This window comes from Anopheles arabiensis, chromosome 3, assembly GCF_016920715.1.
Source record: "Anopheles arabiensis isolate DONGOLA chromosome 3, AaraD3, whole genome shotgun sequence".
Taxonomy (NCBI): Eukaryota; Metazoa; Arthropoda; class Insecta; order Diptera; family Culicidae; genus Anopheles; species Anopheles arabiensis.
This window is the reverse complement of record NC_053518.1, coordinates 60,410,385-60,437,702: the sequence shown is the minus strand read 5'-3', so window position 1 is coordinate 60,437,702 and position 27,318 is coordinate 60,410,385. Positions and strand designations below refer to the sequence as shown.

The following is a 27,318-nucleotide window of genomic DNA, read 5'->3' as shown; positions in this document are numbered from 1 at the left end:
ACTGTAGTTTGAAAAAATGAACCATTTTTTTAAATACATAAATAGATATAAAAATGCTGTAAGAATCATTTTATGTAAAATATGGTTACAACAATCTGAGTTTAAAAACAAACAAAAATGACTAAGCACGCAGTTAAGTGTTAGAATACACAAGGTTACATTGACCTATGTATTTAAGAAAAACAAGTCAGAAGAAACAAGCTATAAGCTGGTTAAAATAAAAATATAGTTTTGGAGTAGTTTATATGAAATGCAATTAGAAAAACATAAAGGTTAACTAGCTTTGGGTATTGACACTTGAAAAGCGTGTTTTTAAATGTTTGATCCATTTAGGGGAAGGTAGGTAAAGACAGACACGTTAAGGGAAATGGTAAAAATCTAAGGATATATAAGTGCAACGACCATAAAAATGTGCATATATTATCTTACACTCATGTTTTATCAAAAAATGTGTTGAAACTTTTAAGTTTCCATCGATTTTTGCGTTTTTTTCATGAATGAAAAACATAATTTTTTTCGTGCGGTTTTGAAATGTTCGGGTAAGACGGACCCTGATATGGGAAAGATGGATGAAGGGTAAGATGGATACCTGTAGAAAACGTTGGAAAGAAAAGAGTTTTACAGTATTTTAACAAATTCTATCGCTTTCCACGTTTTAGTACGTTTATAAACCAATTCTTGGCCTATTGCAACGACGATTCATTCATCCGTGGTTTTAGAAATTGTAAGCGGCACTTGCAATATATCGTAGAATGCAGCATCTAAAGCATTATTGAACTATCGCGCACAGGCAGCTGACGTTGCTACAGCTTACAGAACTTCCCTTTAGGAAATTACACCACGTAAAGTCCACGACCCCTGTATTTTTTTAGCGACTTGTTAATAGATTAAGCTATTTTCCACCATGTCAAAATTCATCATTTGATATTTGTAATCCCATAGAATTTCTCATCTTTTCCTGAACGATGTATCAAAGCATCAAATTTTTATTGCTTAAAGTTGTCCAAGTCGTGACAAGATATTGGATTTCGTGAGGCGCCTCATCAGCGTTGAGCGAGTAACAGCATATCGAATGGCTACTATTTTGACCGGTGTTTCATTTCTCGCTTATTTCAATACTTTATCTAGTTGCTGATTGGTTTATAGCTTCGGAATGCCCTTATTTAAGGTATTTGAAGAAATCTATTCATCACCAAGTAAAATAAATCAATAAATTCGGTGTCCATTTTTCCCTACAACAAAGTGTCCGTCTTTCCCGCTTTGGTGTCAGGATGTTTAAACCACCAGAAACCAATATTTTGTATTGCTTTCATTCTCGTTCTTTCGCCAGTTTGTTCATTAATGATCACGAAAACTCATTCATGAAATAAAACTTCTGGAAATAAAAACAATACAAGTTGTAGAGCTTACGATCCGTAGTAGTCAAATTAGATCGACGAGGGTGCGCGCGATTGAAAATTTATTTTGTTTGTGGATTTACCCAATTTTGGATATATTATGCCAAAAATGTTCTCAAATCTGTTGTTTAACTTTAAGTTAGGATGCTGCATTGTTGATTATTTCGAAAATTACCATTTTGATGCATATATGAGAAGTGTCCATCTTACCCTCAGTGTTCGTCATTACCTACCTTCCCCTACTAGTTACGCTAGATTTCTACATAAATAAGCATTTTTATCGCCTACGTAATAACATGATTTTTCACAGTGTTTACAAACCTGCTTTAAATTTTAACTTAATAATTCATATTCAGGAGATGTAGTTCTATTACTAAGTTTTATTACTATTCCAGACTCAAGACCTTACAATCAAGATGCGTGTTGTAAGTTTTGGAAGTTTGCATCTAATTCATCACTATCTATTCTATGAAGGCAGGGATACATACTCCATTTCTTTACCTAGATCGATTGCCAACATTGGATTATTTGACAGCCCATGTATATCTTTTTAAAGACATTTTTTATTAACATATTTATTGACACACTTTAAAATATATTACTATCATCTGCGCTGCCATTGATATTACAATTTTCACTAAACTTTTTTTAGACGTGATCATGGGATCATAGAACCAATCCAACATTTACCCATCTCCACAACCCCAGGATGGACGATAACCACAACAACGACACCAGACGTTGTTAAACAATCACCGAACTGGACGATCCGCGACGAGACGTCAGATTTTTTAACGGATAGCGGCAATTTAACCATAAACCTGAACCGAGAACCTGGACACCTCGGTCTCCTAGCATCGGGTGAAGCAATCTTCATCTATCTTGTCCCTGCTTTACTACACCTGAACGGATTCATACTAGCGGTATTTATCTATCGCTTTGCTGACAATGAACAGTTGCAGAACCTCATCGAACGGGTACGTTTGTGTTTATGAAACAAAGAATTCATAACAGTATTATTAATAATTACTGGAATAGATAATTTTGGACGGAAGCTCATCATCATAATCAATAATCCAGACATTCTCAGCCATGAGAAAAATAGAATTCTTGATGCGCTTCAATGCGCTGTCAATGGATTTGCAATGCATACATGGTTAACATGGGGAAAGTACCAATAGTGCTACCCCTTTTCGTTTTTAGGTCGTAGGCTGAAATTTCAGCCTGTCAGCTGTTTCCGTTGTATAGAAGTTTTCAAGAAGCTATCAAAGTGGGTATTAGTATACAGGAAGCTTGTCCCAACGTGCATGTATTTAGAAGGCTGATTTTTATCGCTTCTGCTTCTGAATGAAGATTTTAAGAATGTTTTGTGTATTCGCTACTAGAAAGCCTGTTTGAGCAAAAGTTTTCACCCGTCCTGTAAATGATTTCAGCCTCCAACTATCAAACTCCGTATAAAAAGCAGATTAGAAACGTAAAGGGCCCCTGGTGGTACTGCAGTACAATGCGCGCCATACTATAATTTAAAAGTAATTAAGTGTGAAATGTTATCTAGGTTTTTACAAAGGGGTTAAAAGTGTTGCATAGTGTCCAAAAAAACATTTTTTTATTAAATGTGTCAACATTTTTTCAGTATCCGGAGATCATCCGGTATGCCTGTTTGAATATAGTGTACCTAACCATTTACAAAAACTGTGTCTTGAATAAACCTACAAAAATTTGGTGATAGTTTCATTAATAGTGGTAGTGTTCTAAAATACTTTCCAGGAAATTCACAAGTTTGCGGAGGATAACCTGAAAAATGACACACAGACAGTGGTCATGCATCAGATATGTAGGCTAGAACTACGTTTTACGTAAAATTAAGCAGCCCATAGATGCAAGAGGCAACGAATGCAACAATAGTGTTCCATACAAAAACCTGCAAAATTTCGCAGAATATGGCAGAGGCACCATCTGTATCAGTAGAGGTGCAAATGATCAATGCTCCGGAGGAGACAGGGAAGACATTTATTTAATTTTCTGTCACAATACGAATATGTGGAAAATGTCAAAACCGTCAAAGTGGGGAGCAAGTATATGACCAAGAGTGGCGACTATATTGCCAGAATAATCATGAAATCCATCCTAGCAAACGAACACAAAATCACGAACACTATCAAACCCAATCAAACTCATGCAGATTCTGCAACTGCAAACTGTACCTCAATGTATTATGTGCTCAAAACCTATGCCTAGACGATAAAAGCAACATCCAAAACAGTAAATACTAACACCATTAACAAAACCAATACATTTAACAATCATCAGAGACCCACATTGACAGTTACATCGCCAACAGCAGGATTGTCAAAAAACGTTAGCGGAGTGCATCTGCAAAACATAAACTAAAAAAGAGGAAGAAATAAATTTAGAAATGTTCGATCTCTCGACATTCTCCCTTGAGGCAACATCAACAAACAAATCTCAAAGTGGAGCATCGTTTCTCGCAAGAAACAGTGGAATAAGAAAAGGAAAAAATCAAGCGAGGAAGGGGAAGGGCACCGAAGCTAACTCCGAGCTATGACAACAAATTAGAAAAAAATGAAGATAACAAAAAAACAGCAGATATTACATTAAACAACATCAACAAAAATACAACAATAAGAACCTTGCTTGAACCTAGAAACTAGATTTTAAATACAACCTAGAAACTATTTACAAAAAGACCTTCACCCAAGAGCAATTAAAATAGTATCTTTTAATGAAATTAAATAAGTAAAAAACACACTACTTTACACAGACGATAGACTTCCCCACAAAATATCGTTCCTTAGTACAATTATAAAAACTTGCTTAAGCGAGCCTCTTTTAATATGTTAGGTAAGTATGATTATATCGTTATTGCTGACAAATTCAAAAGATTAATTAATATATATGAATACCGTATAGAAATCCAATCTTTTGTTAAACATATTGATTTCGTTACAGGAAATATTAATAGTATTTAATGGTCAAATCAATAGCCAATAACATTACACCTACAAAAATCGTATAATATTTCATTATGATAAAACATCTGCTTATCAACCCTAAAACCTCAAAATCCTTATCTTGTTAGCCATATGCTAAATATTTGATTTTGCTTATTTTTAAACGCTAAAAATGCTTCTGGCCTCTTCACATTATGCGTACATACGTATCTCTCGTTTTTTCTTCTCCGAGATATATGTGCTTCACTTGGACACATCACATGATAACGTTAAACAATTTCCCACAAACCCATTACCTGTGTCGTGGAAATTCCCCCCTACCGACGCCTATCCTTTCCTACTGTTGCATCTTTACTATGGCTTCACAGCTGCGCGGGCAGAGGAGTATCGAAGTAAATGAAAAACATAAATTCCATTAACGATGACACCGATGTACTGAATCCGTTTGTGCGAATAACCAACGGGAAATTAGCGTCCGACAGCCGGAATTGATTGAACTGGGCTCGTAGATTTTGAACCGGCATTATAAATTCATCGCCTGATTGATCGTGTGCATATATGCACATACATTTTTTGCAGGTCTTTATCCTCAGCAGCAATCCGCGCCGGTTAGTGTTGACACTTTGGTTCTACTTTGGACTGGGACTGGTTTGGCTGGGCGTCTCCATCGCGTACGTAACGCTGATCGGAATCGATGGAGTCACCGTTTTCGAGCGATTTTTATCGTTTGGATGGACCGGTGGGTTGGCACGATGGACACATACAGGCGAGCTATTGAGGGCGCTGCTCTCGGTTACACTGTTTCTCCATGATCTCGTACAGATGGTAGTGATTGTGAGTTATGGCTTGATGTGTTATATGCTGCGATGCTATTTAAAGGCGCTGAAGGAAAAGCTGCTACTGCACACGATCGAACCACTGAACTGGATGCGGGTGAGTTGTTTTTTTATATCACATTTTTGCTAAAACTTTTAAATTGTTTTATTGATTTACATTGTATTTTTTATGGGGAAATGCTATTTTAAATGACATACATTCAGGACTTATTAAGATGCAATATTTGAGTGTTTTTTTAAAATACTTAATTAATATTAAAAGTGTTCAAAAAATTGTATTAAGTGCCTATTAGACACAAACCCGAAAACTCTTGAATAATTATCAATGCAATAAACAAGATCAAACATTACTTAATATAACACCAAATCAGGACTAACTGTATAACAACACTACTTGCAAAATGCTGTGGCTTTACTTTACTTGCACATGTATCTGTAAAATTTATTGCATTCAATACATGCAATATATTTACTTGTTTCACATCATTTAGGTTTCAGTTCTACTCTAGTTTGCCGGTACTTACCGGATTGGAACAAAAATCCAGCTCGCACTAACTCTATGTAACGACGATGTATTCCAATTACTGTTCGACAACTCGAAATGGAATGAATGTGCCGTTTGCCTTTTTCAACCCAGCCCGCAAAGAAGATTGGTAAACAAAATCATGCTACATAGTGTTCTGGTCATAGAAAAACTTCCAGTTCGATCAGAAGTGTATAATAATTTAAACTTTGAGCAGTATTTCAAATGTGGTTAGAATACAACATAAGTCTAACTTGTAACATAGCGTGAACGTTTCTTAACTAAGATTAATTAAGCAATCGATATGGCACAGGAGTAGTCAATAATCGCAATAGAATCAACACTGACTTGAAAACAGAGAGAAAATCACAATTTTGAAATAGAAATAGAAATAGAAGAAATAGAATTGGGAAGCAACAACACATAAGTTTGCTCAACAAGTAATACAGCACAAAATGAGAGAGCTGAACTTCCAGCAACGGGTCATTCTAGCCAACACTTTACTAACATTGAAACTATGGTACATACGTTCAATTATGACCATAAGTAAATATCATCTGGGAATATTTATATGATCAAATGGAGGCCCAAGGATAAAAATGCAACAACTTGCTTTAAGCAAAGCCAAGGGAGGTCTTAAGTTGCTAATACTAGAACACTAACTAATGCTAACTGCTAACTAATAACATTACCGATCAACCGACACATTATTGAAAAACAACCTTTTTCATGCCTTTTACAAGAAGCTTCTTAAACCAAACAGAAAATTCACCTAACATTAAAGATCTTCCATCATTCTATCCCTTCCTAGTGCCAATACAGGGTTTCCCACGATTTATTGGTTGGTTCCCATCAATTTTTGGTGGGTTCCCATATTTTTTTGGTGCGTTCCCACGATTTTTTGGTCGTTTCCCAGAATTTGTTGGTCCAATTGTATTGATATCCAATTGGAAAATACCAATAAAATATGGGAACGAACCAAAAATCTATAGGATACGACCAAAAAATCGTGGGAACGCACCAATAAATCATGGGAACTGACCAATAAATCGTGGGAAACCCTGTAAGAACAATAGTCCTTCAGATAAATAAATTTATAAACAAGTAATATATTCACTTCCCCTACCACATATTTAATCCAAAACACCATCACTGAAATGGAACAGGAATTGGCAAAATATTAATAATAACTAAATGAATTCAAAACAAAGAAGTTACTATTATTGGTTGGTTAGCGAACAAATAGCGACTGAAGAAATTAAATTCAAATTTGGAATGAAAACAAACCCGAACTGTGAAAAATGAGCAATTATCGAAGATCTTGACATTTCATGAACTCATCAAACCAGCCATGAATAATATGAACAAACAAAAAAGAACTAAAATAACAGTTTTGGAACATTTTTCATTGGTAGTAACAATTTTTGTTCAAAATGTATTTATGAATTGTACAGAACCAAACGATCGTTTTAAAAAAAAGTACAGTATAATACGGAATGTTTTTGATTTGTTTATATACAAGGAGAGATAATATGGAGAGAATATCGATGGCGATATAAGTGAATAAGGAATTTTAATTTTTTACTTTCTCTTTAAAGAATTATAAAAACAATGTACAACACAAACATAACCTCCTAGCAATTCAACTTTCTCACTCTCTACACGAACATCTCACTCTTGCTGGATTATACTCTTTTATTCTCTGTGACTCACTCTTTTCGGATTCAATCAACTCAGTCTCTGGGTCGACAAGAGACACACACTTTAACTCATTCACTTTCCTCGTCGACTAGTCATTTACTCCTTTAGTGACTGTGCTGTACATGCTGTGACTGTAAATAGTAAAAACAAAATCTCCTAAACTTTTCGAGCTGAGTTAAATCCATAAATTTTTTTAACAATTCAACTCACTCAATCTATAGTGATAACAGCGTATATCGATAGTGTGTATGTTTTTAATTATTTTCAAAATATTCATATAGTTAAATGCCTTTTTATTTAGTATTATAAGGCCTTAGCCTTAGTATTTAAATTTTACTAGTTTAGTTAACTAGTTTAGTTCTAGTATTATATGTAGTAGCGATCTACGCGATCATGACAGACTTCCTACGCTTATTTTACCACAAGTAATCGGATAGCCAGTGCTTTCAGGGCGTACTGGATATAAATCGATCTATGCAAAATTTGTTTTTACCTATGATCTATGCAACAAGAAGCGTTTACCCTAAACACGCATGCTTTTTAATTAACTGTCAGCCAACTATTGACAATTGAACTAGAGGCGTAAAATTGTTGAATTTTAAATGCATAAAAATGAGTTTCTTTAAAAAAATAATAGGGTTAACACCACCACGACAACAAATAATATGATTAAAACACTTGATATGAAAAAGCTGACGAAGTTACCTAAAAACTCCCTACAAGAGCTACCTGTAGTTTGTTCACATAAATCTAACGGCTTCAACATACACATGATTTGTGTAGCTGTAGCCGGAAACAATCAGCACCCGAAATCGACAATGCTCTTGCGATAATCGGCATAAATATTCTCTAAATGTTCACGCTGCGAAAAGTATACCTTTCACCAGCTACCAACAAACACGGCGCTGCTCTGCACAAAACTGCCCACCGATGACCGTCTCGCCTCTCAGAGGACAAATTTGCCCACGGGAAAATTTATCGAAAACATTCCTCCTGCACATTTTCTCATTACAACGCGGTGGTGTATCTTTCCTGCTGGCTTCGGCACGGTTGTAATTAACGCGACCATGTCCTCTCCCAGCAGATGCATTACACGGGCCTAGCGTTCAGGGAAGCGAAGTAATTTCATTGTAGTTTGATAAGGCATCGGCCAATGGCGGAGCATGAGCGGCATACCCATAGTCGACACTGCCGTCTAGAGTAAAGCGATACGTTATGTTACGCCCATCGAAAGCCCCAAAACATAAACCCATGGTAACAGGCGCTAATTTGACCATTCAATTATAGATATTTTCCGCATAATCACTATCATAATCTATCGAATAAATAAATCAACAGCTTCAGTTCAGTTTAGGGCCATAGCCCTCGATACCGGTAAGCTTTTCTCCGCTGGTCGTTTAGCAGTTTGCGCAACTTGGGTGTTTTGCCACGTCATGGAATGTTAGGAAATTCTTACGGACAATTGGTTTCATGCTTAGAACGATGGTTCACATGGATGGCTTTTGATTCTAGACCAAAGGTTTGTAGAATGAGGGTTGTTTAGGAATGTGTGGTGCAGCCAGTTGCTAAACATTCGGACAAAAATTATAACCGCTAGAATTATTGTTGCAACGCTGGAAACATAAATATTGTGTAAATTGGTGTCAGAACAACGTATGAAGTAAATTGACATGGATATGAAATAAAATTTTGTTAAATTAAAAAAGAGATTAATAATTGAGGTTTTTTTGGATTAGCTAAGTTGAACCTAGCAGCTCATTATCGAGCTTTCATTAAATATAGTCACATTGTTGCTTCCATTAACTTTTGAGAGAATTTATGGATAATACTATTGAGAGAATGTGTGGATATTAATATTTCATCATCATTTGCCAGTTCCGTGGTACAGACGTAAACTCGTACGACTTAACGATATGCTTGATGTTGAATCAAGCCCCGTATAGAACGTGCCTTTATAATAGAACTAACTAAACTACTATGGATAATCAATAAGTCACTGATATTCAAGCCATTAGTGTCATAGACAGGTCTAGGTCAACTACGGTTGTTGTGAGAACTAAGAAGAAGAAGAAGATTCATTGCTACAATCACTTTTCTAAACTATGAGATAATTTGGCATCTAATAATTTCTTCCATTACCTTCTATGCTGATTTATATCGACACATCGACTCCCACATAGAAAACGGATGTCATTTCTGTACGTGCTGATAAAGACGTAAGACATTGTAAGACATTAGCGGAGCTAAGCTGGCGGTTGCTTAGTCCGATTACCGTTGAAGCTGTTGCAAAAAAATCCCAAACGATCAAGTGGAACAATGGTCTAATATTAGGCTCCATTGACTGCTCCATTCGCTTCAAGGGTCGTCTGTGCTATTGTGGACTCTGATTAGGTATTATATAACTCGTGCTGTAAGGGGCAGTGTGTCAATACAAAATATGTTAATATGTTAAAATATGGACACATTTCGAATTATCCATCAAGAAAAGCAAAAAAACGCCAGCACAATCATTTAGGAATCTATAAAAATAACCATACGTAGTAACAATTACCAATTAACAATTAAGTAGACACTAAAGAAAATTATTTGTACCATATTACCAACATCAACTAAATAATTGGTAGATTTTGATGGATTTGATGGTAGTACAATAAAGTGTTCCCCTATGTTGCCATCATTCAAAAAAATTAGGAACTCTTCAAATAAATGAAATGCACTTGGAAATGTAATTAAACAAGCACAAAAGCAACCAGCGAATAGCCCATTTATTCATCATTGTTATTGTTATGGGTATTCTTCTCTATCAATGCATAATATGCATTAAAAGCAATACGCTTTGCTTGAATCGTTCCTACTGCATTAAAAAAAAAGTATAGACACTATCAAAGATAATTATTACCAACTTCAAATTTGTACTAAAATTATGACTATAACAATTGTGGGAACAAGCCTTTTATCTATACCTATAGTAGCACAATGGTAAAAAAAATACATAATGGAGCAAATGGGACCAAACGGCAATGCATTTTAGTAAATCATTTATAATCCATACTATAGTAGAACATCGATTATCCGGGGGCGGATTAACCGGTGGGCGACTTAACCGTACCAGTAAATTTGACGGCAGTTCAATCGTGGTGGACATTTGCAGCGATAATCAAGTTGGTTAATTTTTTTTTGTACAGCTCTATAGTTAGTGTCTAGTGTTATTTTCTAACTTCATTTTGTTAAAAGTCGATTGTTGTTGTTGTTAAAAGTCGAATGATTTAAAGTTAATTGTTAATAAAATCAGTTAATTTTATAGTTTTTACATTAATTGACATTTCTTGGACCATTATCTCTAGAAATCGAACAACCGGTAACCGTCCAGTCTCAAGCTGCCCAGATAATCGATGTTGTACTGTAGTAATAAATATTTAAAAATATTATTTTATACCGGCAACATTTAACTTTTAACCCCGAAAGTGAAGGACCAGAGAATATAAAGTACTTACATAAATAACGTCATTAGTTCTAAATTGTCATTTATATACAACATATTTTAGTGCTACTACAATTATTATTACCTACCACCACTACAGTTACAGTTACACTTTTCGAATATCGTCTTCAAATTTGAATTTAGAAAAGTTAATGATAAATGTGTTAGCTTTTTAATTGCTTACAAATAAAAAAAATAGCAATACTGGCGGAACATTTCAACTAAATAAAACAAATATGGAGAATTCATAAATTGATCCGAATATTGTATAGAAAAAGCTCGTTTGCTGCATTAGCTTGCTGGCTCGTTTCATGCATAACATTAATAAAAAAATATTATTAAGTGTGTATTTTTCTTGTTTTTAACCATTTACTAAATGTTTCCAATTATTCTAATAACCTTATATGCATTTTTCTTGTTTCTTTCAACATTTCTTGGCTTTGCCGATTCCTACTGACCAAATCGCTGTGGATGTGTACAAAAAAAAACATAACCATAAAACAACAGGAAATCTGCGAGTTCCGGAAGCTTCTTCACCATCTAAACACAAAAATCTCACTACCGGTGGCCAGCCTGACCGTGCTTAACCTCAGCTACACGGTGTCGAGCGTGGCGCATCTGTTCCACAACATGAGGGCCTGTCCGATTAACATATTCACCGCGAGTCTCGCCAACATTCTGCTCTGGCTGGTCATCGCACTGGTGCCGTTCTTTCAGGTAAGCCTACTTGCGCGTGGTCGCAACCTAACCGCCTAAGCTGCCCTGTAATCCTTTCGGATCATCTAATCACAAGCGACCGTCGTTTGGACGCGCCGCCAAGGGGCTGTTCGTAGGCTACGCACACTTGGCGTTGAGCTTTCCCCCAGAGCGACGCTAGGCCGGTAATGGGGGTTGACTTACCTCAAGGATTTACATTGATCCACTCAGCTGAAAAGGACTGCTGGTGGGGTGGGGTGGGGACGGGGGTTGTATTGGTGGAACAGTGGCATAACATTCCGCAATGTTTGGCGGTGCACTGGCCTTATTGTAGCGTGTGTTCAATTAACGCCGCGCGCGATGAAACTGCTTCAGTTCGATGAAAATCCTACCGATTGCTGGGAAACCAGCACACCATTACAATGCAGCCAGATTACAGAAATGTTGATCTCTCGGACACTGTTGGTACCGCAGGGAGTGTAGTTATGGTGGATTCTCGTTAGGTACTACGGCATGGTGAGTATGTTTGATTGGGAGAATATGTGTTGCATGCACGGTTGATTTGATCCGGATTATTATAACTCGGAGTTAGTAACAACCTTAAACTGGGTCAATATTTGTTGAAACCTAGATGTATATGCTGATTTATTTGATCGGATTCTTGTGCATTTAAAAAAAAGGAGACCACTCCCTGCAATGCGAGTGTATTATTTATAATTGTCTACATGTATACAGATACAGTTATTCTGACCTTAATGTAACGAACCATAAGTTATCAAAGCTTCACTAAACTAAACCTAATCAAACTGGTACAATGCACAGTGGTAAGGAAGCTGTTGCACTTTTTGTGCTTTAACAATAGACATCTAGCAGAATTTGGAACAAAAGTTAACCAATTAAAAAAGCCCATAAAAGCCGATTTGGCTTTCATAGTCATTTAACAATTATCTTTTAACTTATAAATGAGTCTCAGTAATAATGAATTTGAAAAAATTGTTATTTGAATTTTTTGAAGCCGAAGCCGCAGCGTGTGCGAGGCTCCTTCACGTCAAGTAGCGATCTAGCCCAGAAGGATCTCGCCGGGACATAAATTTTTATTTTTTTTATTATTTTTTTTAATAGACACTTTGAGCCAATTAGCCTCATTCGCCTCTGTTATTCGGTTGATTAACTCTATGCTTAAAATCGAACATTTTTCTTTGCAAGTCATTTGTGGCTTGCAGTTACCTTATAGATATAAATGTTGAGTTTAGAAAAAACGCCGACTATTCGACCCGATTGAAAAGGAGTACCGCAACAAATAGTCTCTTAGAGTTGCACTGTCGCTGGTTCAGCGATTCGAGGCCCTAAAAACGCATAACGACCGGTATAATCTACCTGTACACTTCAGAAGCGCAAGGCAAACCGCCTTGCCTTTTTTTTAATTGGATTTTTTACAACAACAAAAAACATAATTTACCACTTACTCTACGAGAGTTTTCACTTTTTCTCAGCTTTGTGGACATATAAATATTTCCTCGATTCTTCGTTCCTAAGTGTTTTGAAAGCTTGTTTGTATTGGTTGAATCACTATAATTTTCTGCTCAATTTTGCTACACTTTATAAAATAATTGAAAACAATGAGAATGAGACATTGGCCAATTTATATGAAATTCGCACATAATATATAGTTATAGGAACAATTCCAAATGTATACTCATTTGGTCATTTAAATAAAGCTTTACTGAAAAAATGCTTTGAGGTACTCTTGTCCTTATGGCACTCTTTCCAACATCCGTTTCAAACGTTTCTTATTTCTATTCGCATATTTTAATTTTAATCAAATGTGTTTTAAAAATGTTTAATAGTGGATTAAAGAATCAATTTAGTTTAAACAAATGTATTCTTAAATTTAAGAATGCAAATAGTAGTTGTAGCATTTTTAGTATTTTAATTGGTAGATGGTATAAAAATAATAATAACCTCACATTACCAAGACGCCTTCAACTAACAAAGCCATGGAGAATTACATGGTATAAAAATTTACATAATCATTGACTACTTTTAATAATAGAACTTTAAGCTTCTTACAAAATAGAAATAGTTGTGCCATCTGGGATAGAATATTTCAACGATATATTATTCATTGAAGTGTGAATTAAACAAGCTAAACGTAAGACAACAGAGGACAACAACATGTAATTGATAAACTCAAGAACATTAAACAAAATAATCTAAACACTGCCCGAAACATTAAAAAGTATTTCTAAACATTTAAAATATTGCTTTGACCTTCTAGAAAATAATCAGATAAACCGATCTATCTTGACCATTCATATTATTTAATCTCTATAATGTAATCCTTCATACCTACCCACTCATCCCAATGACGATGATTGTGAAATACGCACACACACACCCTTCAAATCATCTGCTCCACATTGTGTTTGTTTCACTTCGCATTGCGTGCAAACCTAAACGTAAATTATCTCTAATTGTGTAAATACACACCCGGTAGGCTTCTCGGGGACGGGGTGGCCCAAAACCTCCGCCACATTCAATTTAGCGATTTAACCGAAAATCATTTCCCCTAATCCTCTGCACTACCATTCAAAGCAGTCATTCAAAAGCAATCTGTGGGGCAAATGTCGCCATGGGGCGCAGTGCGCGGGGTTCTGCAGTATTGAAATTCAAAGGCGCATACATCGCTTTTTCCTGTTTTTCACTCCCGCTCTCAAGCCGCCGCACAATATCAAGAAGGCGTTCAAATCGACCAAACTGCGCAGGCAGACCTGCTGGTTGGGAAAATGCAGGCGGAATTGAATTAGCATAACTTTGCATCAAGCATTCTTCCCGGATTCCCGCCGGCCCCACCACGATCTCCCGTCCGCCCACAGGATGTGATGCAGCAATAGAGTGTGTTTTGTCGCTTGTTTTTATCATTCCGATGCGTTTCGTGAGAGAGCATCGTGGATTGAGTTTCCAACTCCGACGCCACACTTCCTGCCAACGGTCGTCACATTTAATACACAGCACACGCCCATTATCAGTCCATAACAGAGCGATGTGCCCTGCTAGGCATACATGCATCCAGAAATGACCGATTCGTGGTGGTGGATGGGTACCGTACACATTTCACACTAATGCCGACAGGTAATGGCTAGAAGCGCAATGGTGAAGACGCGCCTCCTAGCAGGCACCTCGTGTTCCTATCATGAGGGTGCTGACTAATTAATAGCTAATTAAACGGAACCATTTTGCACCGGGCTGTGTTAGCATGCGGGAAGGCTCACATCGTTCAACGCACCGGCACCATTGCACTGCATTGCCAGTGCCGGTATAAAGAGATAAAGAGTAATAGCAGCTTCGGAAACGCGCCAACAGCATACAACAACCGCGCGCGCATCACTCTATTGGCAATTAAATATTGCGTCGGTTTCCCACAACCCGGCCCGTACGACAGGACGCTGGGGCCGGGGCCGTAGTTGAAAATTAATCAACCATTGCCACGCGGCAACAATTCGGACATGATCGTTGGGGTTTTAGGGGGTGGACGGGTGGGTGGGTGAATTACAGCGTTCGCTAGCATTAACATAATGTTTGTAAACCACCGATGACAAATTCGTCTGCGATTAAGGAGGGTATTAAATTCAAATATATAGTACTTTACGGGTTGGTCATATGTAAATGGGTGTACTTTTTGAATACAGTCAACACACGGTGACATGAGCAACTTAAAATTGCAACGGTTTTTGCTCCTAAAAGCTGCGTGCAACAACACACGAAACCGGTGGCTCGAACGGTGTTGTTATATCGCCCGCCCCAAATCAAACGATCATGCGCACGAATCATCGCATAAGCACCGATTCCAGTGACCAAGTGAATGGCGCGGTCTTGCATTGCATATATCGGTTTTGAATCATTCTCCGTACGGCCGAATCGTTTGAGTGTTGTTATGCCCTTCCAAGAGACGCTGCAAAATTTGGTCGTTTGTTGCATCGTTCATACTCGTCGGCCCTTTCCGTAAACTGACCAGTTATGAGAAGTTGATGGCGTTTTCGTTATGCAGAAGGTTGCAAAGCCAAATCATGGCAGTTTGGCACCGTTTGTTCATTTCAAACCAGTACCGTGTACCGTCTGATTGTGACCGATCAAACGAAACAATTTTCCACTTTGCCGGCTCTCGTGTCGTCATCGTCGTCGTCCTACGGGATGATCCTACAGCACACCTTTTCGGGCAACCGGGATTTGCTACCAAAGCAAGAAATAAAGAACCGATGAATATGGTATAATGTGAGAGCTTGTTTAAGGGGCCAAAGTTCCACGAAACGCTTCTCATCCCACCTCTCTGTCATATCAAATCCCACGTGAAGAATTTTAATTCGTGGACTAACGAAATAACTTCCACGGTCTGTCCGACGGCAGAAAAATCGCCAGCATTGCTCAGCCACACCTGTGAATATTACGCTCAGCAGCAGGGAACGTACATTGGGTACAGTTTTCTTGCCGCTTTTCGTACACATTCTCCCGCCCAGCACGGCTCTTGGCGCGTTTACCCTGCCCGTTACCTTTCCTTTTGTCTCTGTGCTCCTACAGGCCGCCAGCCTAACCGTCACCTGCCGCCAAACGCAATCCTGCGGCCATCTGATAAGCATTCGCCCGTTCGTTCACCGTAATACGTCGTCCGAGGATCTGAACACGGTGCTGCTGTACGCGTCCTCGCTGAAGATGTCAGCCAAATTGTTCCGGATGCCCGTCAGCGCCCACTATCTGTGCTTTCTCGTGCTCGTCTGCTTCATCGGCGTGCTGACGTTCGGAATGTGCCTCAACATATCGCTCGGTCGGCTCTAGGGAAACGGGGCAACGGTACGGCACTCCCTACAACGACTGTCCGGGCACGTGACGTGCGTTCCCAAACCTCGTGCACGAACCTCGTGAGCGGAAATCTCGCCCGCGCCACCACGGTGGTGGGATTGGCCGGAAGGAAGTGAAATTTTCGTGGAATTGCGATGAACTGACGCGAACAGGCCAAGGACTGTCGGGGGTCGTTTGCCAGTAAGTGACGGATCGTCTGCAAACACGTGGAATTTACGGACGAATGACCGTTGCGTCAGTTAGCGAAGAGAGAGAGAGAAAGGGAGAGAAACAGAGCAGTTTAGCAGACAGAGGGACGTCGCATCAACGCATCGAATGAAATCAAACAGGAAACGGATAGCAGGACTGGCTTTTTTCTATATCGAAAGCACTGTGAAACAACATACGGTTCGCAGGGATTTTTGCATTTCCATTCTGCTAACTGGAAGTGGATGGTTGCATTTAGTGTGCAGATGGTCTGTGATGCGAAAATGGGGTTGACGATGGCAAAAGATTGCAACTGTTACAACAGCAGTAGAAAGGGTTACCATTTGAAGAAAAATATTCGTATTTACAAACTTTGTTGTGTTTTCGACCCGGGCCGTACAAAAATGGAAGCAGTAAAAAGAGTCTTTATTTTATTCCTGTTGGATGGAAAACAATAGTTAATTTATACTAAAATGTGAAAAATGTGTATTGCTCTCCACATAATGCTGTATGCTGAAGAAGGGTTTGATAAAAGATGCTAGCATTATATTACAATATTTTTAAGTTTACGTTCATTATGTACAATTAAATACTTAAACAATTATAAATTGTTCTTATATGATGCGTTATAGTTTATAGGCTCGGTCAATAAAGTGTTCATTGTAATGCAAGAACGAGTTGTACTATTTGGTTTCGGATTAGATGGCCACATGTCACTCGTGTAATTCAGACAGGCAATACTAATTTACATAATTTAATTATTTATTTATTATTAATTTCCCATTAAGGTTGGTTTGCAACTGAAAGCCCACACTCTTTAATTTCTCACTATATGGAAAAGACCTAGCCTTTTTGTATCCATCCGTTACGAAATTACCCAGCATTTTAATTTCCATTACAACACGATGCAAAACAATAGCACAACAGCACAAATGATTATACTTATTCTGCCACCGCAGATGTTTAACGAGACTCTCTTTTGCGTGTGTTTGTGTGGTTTGGTTTAGAAATTTTGCACGTGCTTTACCTTCTTTGAAGTTTGTTACGTAACTAGGAATTAGATATTAAGCGTGTTTGTTTCATTATCTTCTGCACTGGGTGACATACACTACCGTGTACATAGAGTCAGATTAACGGGCTGGACTTTATATTTCGCGACATACTACAAACCGTTCTAAAACCGTGCCAGAACAACCCCTTCTCAGCAGTAATTCATGCGAGCGTAACACCAGTTGAGAGTACGGTTCATAAAATTGATTCCAACGCACACGCTCTCTCGTGTCCTAGCTCACCCATACAGACAGCACACGCATCGTTCCACCCCGTTGACCCCGTGTTACCAGCAGGTTGTCCTTAATATCACATTCTAACATCGACCGACTCGGCTTGGTCTGGCATGCCGGTCCGTTCAACAACACGTGCCGGTTCGTTTCGCAGAGTTCTCATTTAATTTATTCAACTACATTTCGCACCATCCGTTGCACAAAACGTTTCGTTGTTGCATTTTGGATACCTGTGTTCCTGTGCACAGGGCTGCCCGTCTCTAGGCAACATTCATCCACAAATCCACCGTCCCTATCCAAATCTATGCCGATGTGTGTGTGTCTCCCGCCGCCCCGTAACGGAAGTCATTCGTCGAGCCCGGAAGTGTGTGCCTATGAATCGAGCACCACCCAACGTTCGTTAATCTGCTCGATTTGCTTCGTCAGGATTGGGTTACGAACGCGTATTTTGACCTCGAGCTTGCCGCCGACTGTGCGCCGCCCGTCCATTAGCTGTAAGGAAAAGCATCGCCGGAGAAACCCGGTTGAGAATGTTGTGCACGTGAAAATTGAATCCGGTTGGGATATGGGTCGACAATGCATGGCGGGATTATCCAGCGCTACTCACCGGAAATGAGTCGTGGATTTCAATCTGCGTCTCCAGCGGCTGCAGCTTCACCGTCACCGTACCGATCAGCACGTCCGAGCGAAGGAACCCACTGAAACAGGAGAAAAGTCCAGTTGATGCACCGTGACAGCAGCAGCTAGATCGTAGCGGCCGAGCAAATAACCATCATTACAAGCAAAATGAACACACGCACAAAATGCACACACAATATACGCGTTGATGCGCGCGTACACACGTGTCATAGCATCCCAAGGATGCGAGAAGCACGCGTACAGACACACACAAAAAAGAAACCATGTGCATGGTATTTGCCAACCATTGTCGTACGCCCAACAAATAGGACGGTGTAGCACAATGCACCCGGTGTGGCCGGTGTGTACAAACAAGCAAATGAAAAGGGAAGAAAAAATATACGCTATCAAATAAAAGCCACTAGACAATGGCGTACTGCATGCTCTAATGGGATGGTGCTACAGGGAACGCATGGAAATTGACGCGTATACTCTACGCAGGCTTGGTGGTAGGCTTGGGAAAGGATAAAGAGGGGAATTTAAATTCACATCACACTAGAACACTAAACAAGGGAGAAATATCCTTTCTATTCAAACTAATACACACATACGGGAGAGGTGGTTCAAGCAACTTACACAACAATCCACACCATGATTTGAGGACGAAGCATGACAAGTACTACATTACAACAATAACGCTTCTTACCCTTTGGAATAGACTTCACATTTCAGTGCGTGTCGCTTGAAGATACGCTGACAGTTGCGCTGGCTACGCTGAATTTCAAACGTTTGCTGGTAGTTGTACTCAGGACTGTGAGTATCTTTCACTAGGTTCGTCTTTCCCTTCAGCGGATCTTCCTGTCGGGGGTGGAACGTAGCAAATGAAAAACGGAATTATTAACATGTATTTAATGCATTCTAGACGCGCGCACCTGTGGATAGGGAAACTCGAACTTCACGTACGTATCTACATCCTTCGGATTGGGCACGTTGTAATTGATTCCCCTTACCACCCGTATCTCCACCTCATTATCCGACAGATCCGTGTGGCACTTTACCACATTGAATTGCAGCTTTTCGTAGTGAAACTTTGGCAGTGGCAAGCCCTGCCGATGGCCCAACCGGACCAGATCGAGATCCTTCTGGACGTTGAGTGCGAGATTTTCAAACTTGTTCGTCCCCGCAATGTCTCCCATGGCTCGATGATGGTCACGCGTGTTCCGACAGATAATCAGCTGCTTCGACAGCTGCTCCTCGAGCCGTATGCGCGTCTCGCTATCAACACCTTCAACCGCACCCGCCGGCCCGCACGTATCGGTTCCCACCTGATCACAGTCCTCCGTGTTGACGATGGTAAAGGATGCTTCGAGGGCGTTTCGCTTCGACGGTGCAATCGGGATTGTGGTCAGATCGACTCTTCCACCCGCACGGGCAACCTCTATTAGCTTTTCCAGCCCCTTGAACACCCGCAAACATTCCTTCGCTTCGTCGAGATCGCCTGCCTTTTTCGCCTCAATGGCCGCCTGTTTATATTCACGATGACGTTCCAGCAAAATATTCAACTGCTTATCGAACTGGGTGACGGCCGGTTTGGGAGAGCTTTTACTAGTTCCCGGGATTGGCTCAGCGCTCGGCACGGCTGGGGAAGTAGCTTGTGGTTTCAGCGGTACGGCTGGGGCCGGTTTCTTGGGCGCTGGCGATGCCGCTGGCTTCGGAGGCCCGTCGACCGGAATTGGCCCATAGCCCGGAGGTGTGGGCAGTTCATCGATCGGAATCGGTTTGCCAGCCTTATGCATCTTTATCGCATCCTGATACTGCTTCACAATGCGTCCCATTCGACGGGCTTTTGAGCTGTTACCCTCGTCTTTTGCCGCCTGTTCGACGGATTTATACTTCTCCAACCGCTGCTCCAGCGCCTCTAGCACAGTGGTGGCTTCGATTAAATTTTCCTCTTCCTCCTCCTCCTCCTCCTCAGCGGCCGGTTGCTCGGAAGACGACGGTGCGGGAGAAGGCAGTTCCGCTTCTTTCTGAACTTTCGCTTCCTCTTTCGGTTTGCTAACGGAAGGCACTGACGGTGAGCTGGACTGTGCCATGCTAAGCTCGCTCGGTGGCGGTGGCATTCGACTCAGATCGACCTCCTCCCCGTTCTCCATGGCCCGAATCACCACATCGAACTGTTTCAAAACCTTAACGTACGCCATTGCCTGTTCGTTGTTTCCCACTTTTTTCGCGTTCAGTGCTGCTTGCTTGTACAGTTGCTTTCGTTCGTTCAGCAGGCTTAGCTTGGGGTTCGATGGCGCTGCTGCTGCCCTTTCTTGCAGCACCGGTGCAGGTGTAGTTGGTGGTTTTGCTTCACCCCTCGGCGGAACCGGTGGTGCAGATCGGGAAGGTCCTGGTTCATCTGCGGCCGGAGAAGCAATAGGCGGAGGAGGTGCCGGACGGGCAGGTGCAGAAATTGGTTGTTTTGGTGGTTCATCCGTAGGTTCTTTCGGTGGCGCTGCTAATTTTACGCTTACTTCGGGAGGGATTTCACTCTGATCCACTGCTTTCCCTGCTTCGGCCATTTTCAGCTGGTCTTTAAGAGTCTTCAGTCCTCGGTTAAATCTCCGCGCTTTTCCCGAATCGCCCGACGTCTTGGCTCCCTCCTCCGCTTGCGTGTACATTGCGATGCGGGATTTCAGCAGTGATACCAAATCGCCGCTGGTGGAACTTTTCCTCGGTGGGGGTACGGGAGGCTTCGATTTAGCAGCTTCCTCGTTTGCTCCATCGTCTTCATCCGGCGCAGCAGTCCCGGTTATCGCTGATAGTTCATCCAGCAAGTCTGAATCATCATCATCTTCGGATGCATCGTCATCGCTGCCAACGTCTCGCAGGCTAGCTGCAACCATCGCATCCAACTCTTGGGGTGCTACAATTCCTTTCGCTTTGGGTTTCGGCTTCGCCTTCCGAGAGCCTCCCATTCCGGCTGTAATTGCGGCCAGCTCTGCTTCCAAATCCTCGTCGTCCGGATCACTTCCATCGTCCGCATCATCTCCTAGGCCAGCGATATCGTTCGTCAGGCCGAATATTCCAAACTACGCACACGCGGATACGCGGGAACACAAAGAAAACGCATTAGATGATGACTAATACAGCAGCTGGTCGAACGATTTCTCCCTCTCTCTCTCCCCCAGGCGTTAGACTCACCTCCGCAGGATCTCGCTTGCGTTCACGCTTCGCTGGCGCCGCTGGTTTGTTGAAACCAAACATGGTAATTTACACACTTACACACTGTACATTCAAACGATACACACTAATTGCACTTTTATTGTCTATGCGAGTCCTTCACTGCATAGGAATTCGCGTGCGTCTTGGTTTGGAGAGCACTATCGGAGCAGGGCTATCGCTTTTGTTTTGGTTTCATGACAGCTGCATTCATATGACAGCCGTTGCAAAATGAACCGGTTATTCAAAATGGTTTGAAATAATGTATGACTTGAAAGCAAAATAGTTTAACATTCAACTAATAGAAAACAACTCCACCACTTATTATCTCAAAAACAAGAAAATAAAATTTGATCACAATTTGTCCTTACAAAAAAACTAATAATTTATTTTCTCGGAGAAGTGAATGTTTGAACCGGTCGAACCGGTACTTGCGCGTACAACTGTCATCAGCTTCAATGCTGCATTTGTTTACATTGTGAATCGTCCGTGTGTTTTAAAGAGCTCCAGGATAAAATACATACCACAAAAATGTCCTCAAAAATGAATAAAGTTCAGCTTTCAAAGGGCATTTTGCAGATGAAATTCATGTCCCGCACGAAAGAGAAATTGGACAAAGAAGCCGACGAAGAACGGGGCCGGTAAGTAGCGCAAATTCAAAGTGGCACGTGGACATCGACTAAAACTTCCCATCCCGCCTTACCACAGCGCACTGTATGCAAGTGAAATCACGGATAAAATGCTCACTGAGACGGTAAAATATGTATTGGAGCCTAGCTACGTACCGTGTGAAAACCTGATCGAAGGTCGCATCAGCTACGGTGGAATGAATCCGGACATTGAGCGAATACTTGATATTGAATCCGGCGCGGACATAGCTAAGCGCGAGCAGCAAGAAGCGGCCAAGCAGGCCCAAATGCAAACGGATGTTCCGGATGCAGAGATGGCCCGGTTCTACACTAGCGTTGTGCACACGATGAACAAGAAGTACGACAGCCACAAAAAGAGGTTGCAGCACCCATTGCCATTGAACATTAAACGTTCCAAGCAGGTGATTGAATAAACGAATTCTTACTAAGCTCATATTTGGTGTACGATGTCTACATTAAGTTAATTTATTAAAAGCAACGCTTACTGTTCCTTCATTTTGACGGCATGCAGTGCATAATTTATCTCAGTGTTCTTTGTCCAGCACCACTGATTGGACCAAAACTGGTAAAACATTCCATGCACCAGAATCGTGGTGCAGTTGTAGCTGGAGAGAATTCGTTGCAAATCGAGCGGCGATATAAACTTATCCCAATCGTGCGTTCCTTCTGGGACGAGATGGAAAATCTGCTCCGCAGCAACGATGGCTCCCAACCACGAGGAAGTTGTTTTGTTGATTGTGGTCAGAAACATAGATCCGCCCGGTTTCAGCGCAGCGAGACACTGCTCAACAAACGCCACCTTATCATTGACATGTTCCAGCACTTCCGACGCAACTACCGCATCGTACCGTTCGGCATGTTTGGCCGCATGCTGCTCGATGGTTTCTACATGGTACTGAAGATGTTCCGGCCGGAGCGTTGCGCTTTCCTTCGCATGCTCCTTCGCAACGCTGATCAACTTTTCGCTTGGATCGATACCAACCACGTTGGAGTGCAGTTTGGCAAGTGCTTCGGTCAGAATTCCTCCCCCGCAACCAACCTCGAGGATGTTTAAGCTTTCAAGTACGTTCGGCTTTTGGATGAGGCTTTTGTCCACGGCCCCGGTCGCGATCAGCCCATCCCGAATCAACGGAACACGAAGCGAGTTCATTGCGTGCAGCCCACGTATCGGACCTTGAGGATCCCACCATTCGCTGGACTGTTTGGACAAATTTTCCACCTCCCGCTGATCGACATTGCTGTACTGTGTTCGGATCGTTTCCGAAGGTGAGGAAAAGCATCGGGACGTTCTAGAAGGAATGGGCGAAAATTGCATCACATAATTCAATTTGAGAACTTTTTGAAAAACTTTACCTGGTGAGCAATATGGTCGGGCGGAGAAGTCGCACGCAGTGCTGAGGTAGCATGGTGTGATAATTTATGGTATCTTTTCACGGGGAAAGCAAGATTCTAATTCTTTCTTCGCCGGCGTTCGTTCGTTGTTTCCAAACATTGAAAATATTGATCGCACAGTTGGCATACCCTATGGTGAAATTTGGCCAATATTTGTAAGACGTCAAAAAAAACTATAAAATTTGTTGAAATTGCTCTTTATTAGACACAAACACTTTCAAATTGTCCCGGCATTTGATTTTTTGCATTATAACACATCTTCCAAAAGCAACAAAAGCAATGGAATAGATAAAAATAACATTTTTTTTAATAAATCAAGCATCATTTGGCATCACTTCCGCGATTGACGTTTCTTGCTGCTGTCAAATCGCGCATGCTCTGGCAAACGTCAACACAGTAAACACGTGCAATCACCACCGGCAGGAGAAAACATCCTCAAAAATACGCTTTTCCGTTTGTTTAACTGTTTTCTCGTTATAATTACATTCTAGTGTGGTCCTTCACAACTTCAAGATGAAGATCAAACAGTCAAAGAAAAAGGAAGACTTCCAGAACATGTCCCTGGACAACTTCTTGGACAACATGGATGCAGACGTTGGAGACGATGAGCAAGAGGCCAAACCGAAGAGTAAACTTAAATCTAATGGCATAGAAAAGGCCAAACACAAACAGGAAGCAAAGGGCGACATAAAGAGAGCGAAAGCTGTCGGGAAAGTAAAGAAAGTTGCTGCAAGCACTGCGGAACCGGACGAAGAAGTGAACGGAGCTGAAGAGCAAAAGTCTAGGAAGACGAAAAAGGTCAAGTCCGTCGATGCCGAGCAAAATGAAGCAATGAACGGCAAAGTGAAGAAAGGGAAAAAATTGAAGTCCGAAGCACAGCGGCCAGAGCTGAATGGAAAAGAGAAGAAAAAGAAACGCAAACTGGCCGAGCCAGAGGAAGCGGACAGCGATGACGGTTCCGACCACGATGCTGCCGGCTCGAATGCGAACAGCGTATTGAAGAAGAAAACGAAGAAGGTTAAGAAGGTCACTGAGCAGGCTGAGATGAATGGTAAAAAGAAAAAAACTAAAACCGAGTCACAACCCGTCCAGCTCAACGGCAAGGAGTCGAAGAAAACGAAGGGTAAGCAGGCCACCGCCGAAAAATCCGACAAAGAGTTGACAAAGTCGAGCATGAAACAGGTGGAAAAGGAGCATAAAGAAGCGCTGGCCAGATTGGAAACGACCGATCCGGAACTGTTCGCCTTTTTGAAGAAGAATGACGAAAAACTGCTGAAATTCGGCCAGCTGGGCGGAAGCGATTCGGAATTCTCCGACTCGGAGAATGAGGCTGAAGACGAGGAGGGAGCTGTGCACGAATTGCCGGACAAGCTGGACGTTGCTAGTGACGAGAGCGACTTTGATCCTAATGAGGATGAAGACGAGCAAGGTCCCGGTGAGGTGGACGATGAAGATGAAGACGGTGAGGAAGAGGAGAAAGCCGCCGACGATGACGATGGCACGCCGGGCAAGAGGGTTACGTTTAAAATGCTGAAAGCATGGACCAACGATCTGACTACGCTGCCAATAAAGCACGTTCACGGTATCCGCAACATTTGCAAAGCTTTCAATTCGGCCCTGTACACCGTGACGGGAGATAAGAGCGTTATCCCGCCGTACCGCGTTGAAGGTTCGGCTATGTTTAACGGCATCGTACAAACGTGCGTTCTGTACCTTGGGCCGGCCCTTCGGAGCTATCTGGCATTGACCGAGAAGCGACAGTTTAAGGATCTGAAGAATGATTTCCGGTTCAAGAAGGTGAGGGCAAGCATAAAGACATACCTGATCGATCTGACCAACCTGCTCGAGAACGTCTCTTCGTCGCACATCATGTCCGTGCTGCTGAAACACTTGCACGAGTTTTCATCGATTCTGATCTGCTACCAGAACCTAACGAAACCCATTCTGAAGCGTCTGATCGGTATCTGGAGTACGGCGGAGGAAGAAACGATCCGTGTGTTGGCGTTCATGTGCATCTTGAAGATAACGCACGCGCAGCAATCCTTCTTCCTGAGCAACGTACTGAAGGTGATGTATCTGGCGTACGTGAAGAACAGCAAGTTTGTGTCGCCCAACACGCTGCCCAACATCAACTTTATGCGCCGCTCGCTGGCGGAAATGTTCTTGCTTAACTTCAACGTCTCCTACCAGCACATGTTTCTGTACATCCGCCAGCTGGCCATTCACCTGCGCAATGCAGTAATTTTGCAGAAGAAGGAGAGCCTTCAGTACGTCTACAACTGGCAGTACATCAACTCGCTGAAACTGTGGGGCGACGTGCTCGGATCGGCCCATGCGCATGGTGGAGCCCTTGAACCACTAATCTATCCGTTCGTTTCCATCACGATCGGTGTAATGAAGCTGATACCGTCGGCCCAATATTTCCCGCTGCGCTTCCACTGCTGTCGCACGTTGATACAGCTGAATGCGAAAACGAACATCTACATACCGGTACTCCCATTCCTGGTGGAGGTGCTTCGTTCCCATAGCTTCAACGAGGACCACAAGAAGCTGTCTATGCGACCGGTAAATCTGACCTGCTTGTTACGATTTTCCCCGGCAAACATTCAGGAGAACGCCTTCAAAGATGCCGTCATCGACCAGATCTACGAATTGGTGCTGGAGTTCGCGGCAAACGAGTCCGCCTCGATCGGCTTTCCGGAGATCGTTCTGCCGATCATACTGCAGCTACGCCAGTACGCGAAAACGACCAAGCAGTACAAGTACTCGCGCAAGATGAAGCAGCTGAGTGACAAACTGATGGAAAATTACGAGTTTATGGAAAAGCGGCGCCTCAAGATGGACATACCATTGAAGGAAACGGACCGTATCCGAGCCTGGGAGGAATTGGTCCGTGCGGAGGGAACGCCGCTGGCCAAGTTCTACGCTACGATCGCGAAGGAGACCGAAGCGGTGAAACGACGCCATGCTACGGATTCAGAAAAGATCAGCGATTACAAGCTCCCAACGTTGAAGAAGGTGGTGAAAAAGACACCGACGAAGAAGGATGGTCCGGTGACGCTATTCCCATCCGACGACGAAGACGAGGATGATGATGATGATGAGGACGGACTCGAGGACATGGAGGATGATACGGACGGTGATGAATCGATGTCCGACATGGAGGAGGGCAGTGATGACGAGGAGATGATGGGTTCAGATGACGATGAGGATGAGGATGATGATGAGGAAGAGGAAGAGGAAGAGGAAGAGGTGGTGTCTAAAAAGAGCAACAAGAAGAAATTAGTGAAGGAGCAAAAGAGACCCAACAAAAAGACCGTTGAGGATTATCCTTTGGAGGATGGTACGGATGCGGATCAAGTCGATATAGTGAAAGATTTGAAGTTAGATGATTGGGATGATTGAAGGGGTTGCCGTACATACATCGTAATTACCTTGTACATTATCTTGCAAGCAGATTAATAAAGTGCTAATTTTAAGGGATTATTTCCTTTAATCGTTTTTTGTTTTTATTTCTGCTAACAT

General features: G+C 41.7%; 5 protein-coding genes across 9 annotated transcripts in view; 3 read left to right on the top strand and 2 right to left on the bottom strand.

Moving 5' to 3' along the window:
* The window catches only part of LOC120901735, a 37,080-nt gene extending 19,760 nt beyond the window's left edge, over window positions 1-17,320 (top strand). For 3 of the 4 annotated variants that reach the window (XM_040309897.1, XM_040309896.1, XM_040309894.1), the window contains exons 5-8: window positions 2,050-2,374; window positions 4,949-5,302; window positions 11,418-11,627; window positions 16,182-16,436. In XM_040309897.1, the coding sequence (XP_040165831.1) occupies window positions 2,050-2,374; window positions 4,949-5,302; window positions 11,418-11,627; window positions 16,182-16,436 (1,144 nt within the window). Of the gene's footprint in view, window positions 1-2,049; window positions 2,375-4,948; window positions 5,303-11,417; window positions 11,628-16,181 lie in introns of all 4 variants that reach the window. The other variant, XM_040309898.1, reaches the window with a different exon arrangement.
* Window positions 17,321-17,387: 67 nt separating this feature from the next.
* On the bottom strand, window positions 17,388-22,015 carry LOC120901734 (coiled-coil and C2 domain-containing protein 1-like). 2 transcript variants are annotated; one of them, XM_040309892.1, is made up of 5 exons: window positions 21,734-22,015; window positions 19,480-21,621; window positions 19,254-19,405; window positions 18,537-18,672; window positions 17,388-18,421 (listed from the first exon to the last, which is right to left on the bottom strand). In XM_040309892.1, the coding sequence occupies exons 1-5, from the start codon at window positions 21,794-21,796 to the stop codon at window positions 18,302-18,304; spliced, it is 2,613 nt and encodes an 870-aa protein (XP_040165826.1). In that variant the 5' UTR covers window positions 21,797-22,015; the 3' UTR covers window positions 17,388-18,301. The 2 variants fall into 2 exon arrangements, with proteins under 2 accessions (XP_040165826.1, XP_040165827.1); XM_040309893.1 differs by having other exon boundaries at window positions 18,537-18,627; window positions 21,734-22,009.
* A 168-nt stretch (window positions 22,016-22,183) lies between these two features.
* On the top strand, window positions 22,184-22,834 carry LOC120901878. Its single transcript, XM_040310219.1, has 2 exons — window positions 22,184-22,392; window positions 22,460-22,834. The coding sequence occupies exons 1-2, from the start codon at window positions 22,283-22,285 to the stop codon at window positions 22,812-22,814; spliced, it is 465 nt and encodes a 154-aa protein (XP_040166153.1). The 5' UTR covers window positions 22,184-22,282; the 3' UTR covers window positions 22,815-22,834.
* Window position 22,835: 1 nt separating this feature from the next.
* LOC120901877 (ubiquinone biosynthesis O-methyltransferase, mitochondrial) lies at window positions 22,836-23,911 on the bottom strand. Its single transcript, XM_040310218.1, has 2 exons — window positions 23,755-23,911; window positions 22,836-23,690 (listed from the first exon to the last, which is right to left on the bottom strand). Exons 1-2 carry the CDS (start codon window positions 23,805-23,807, stop codon window positions 22,883-22,885), a joined length of 861 nt encoding a protein of 286 aa, XP_040166152.1. The 5' UTR covers window positions 23,808-23,911; the 3' UTR covers window positions 22,836-22,882.
* A 263-nt stretch (window positions 23,912-24,174) lies between these two features.
* On the top strand, window positions 24,175-27,294 carry LOC120901875 (nucleolar complex protein 2 homolog). Its single transcript, XM_040310216.1, has one exon. It carries the CDS (start codon window positions 24,307-24,309, stop codon window positions 27,196-27,198), a length of 2,892 nt encoding a protein of 963 aa, XP_040166150.1. The 5' UTR covers window positions 24,175-24,306; the 3' UTR covers window positions 27,199-27,294.
* The last annotated feature ends 24 nt before the right edge of the window (window positions 27,295-27,318 follow it).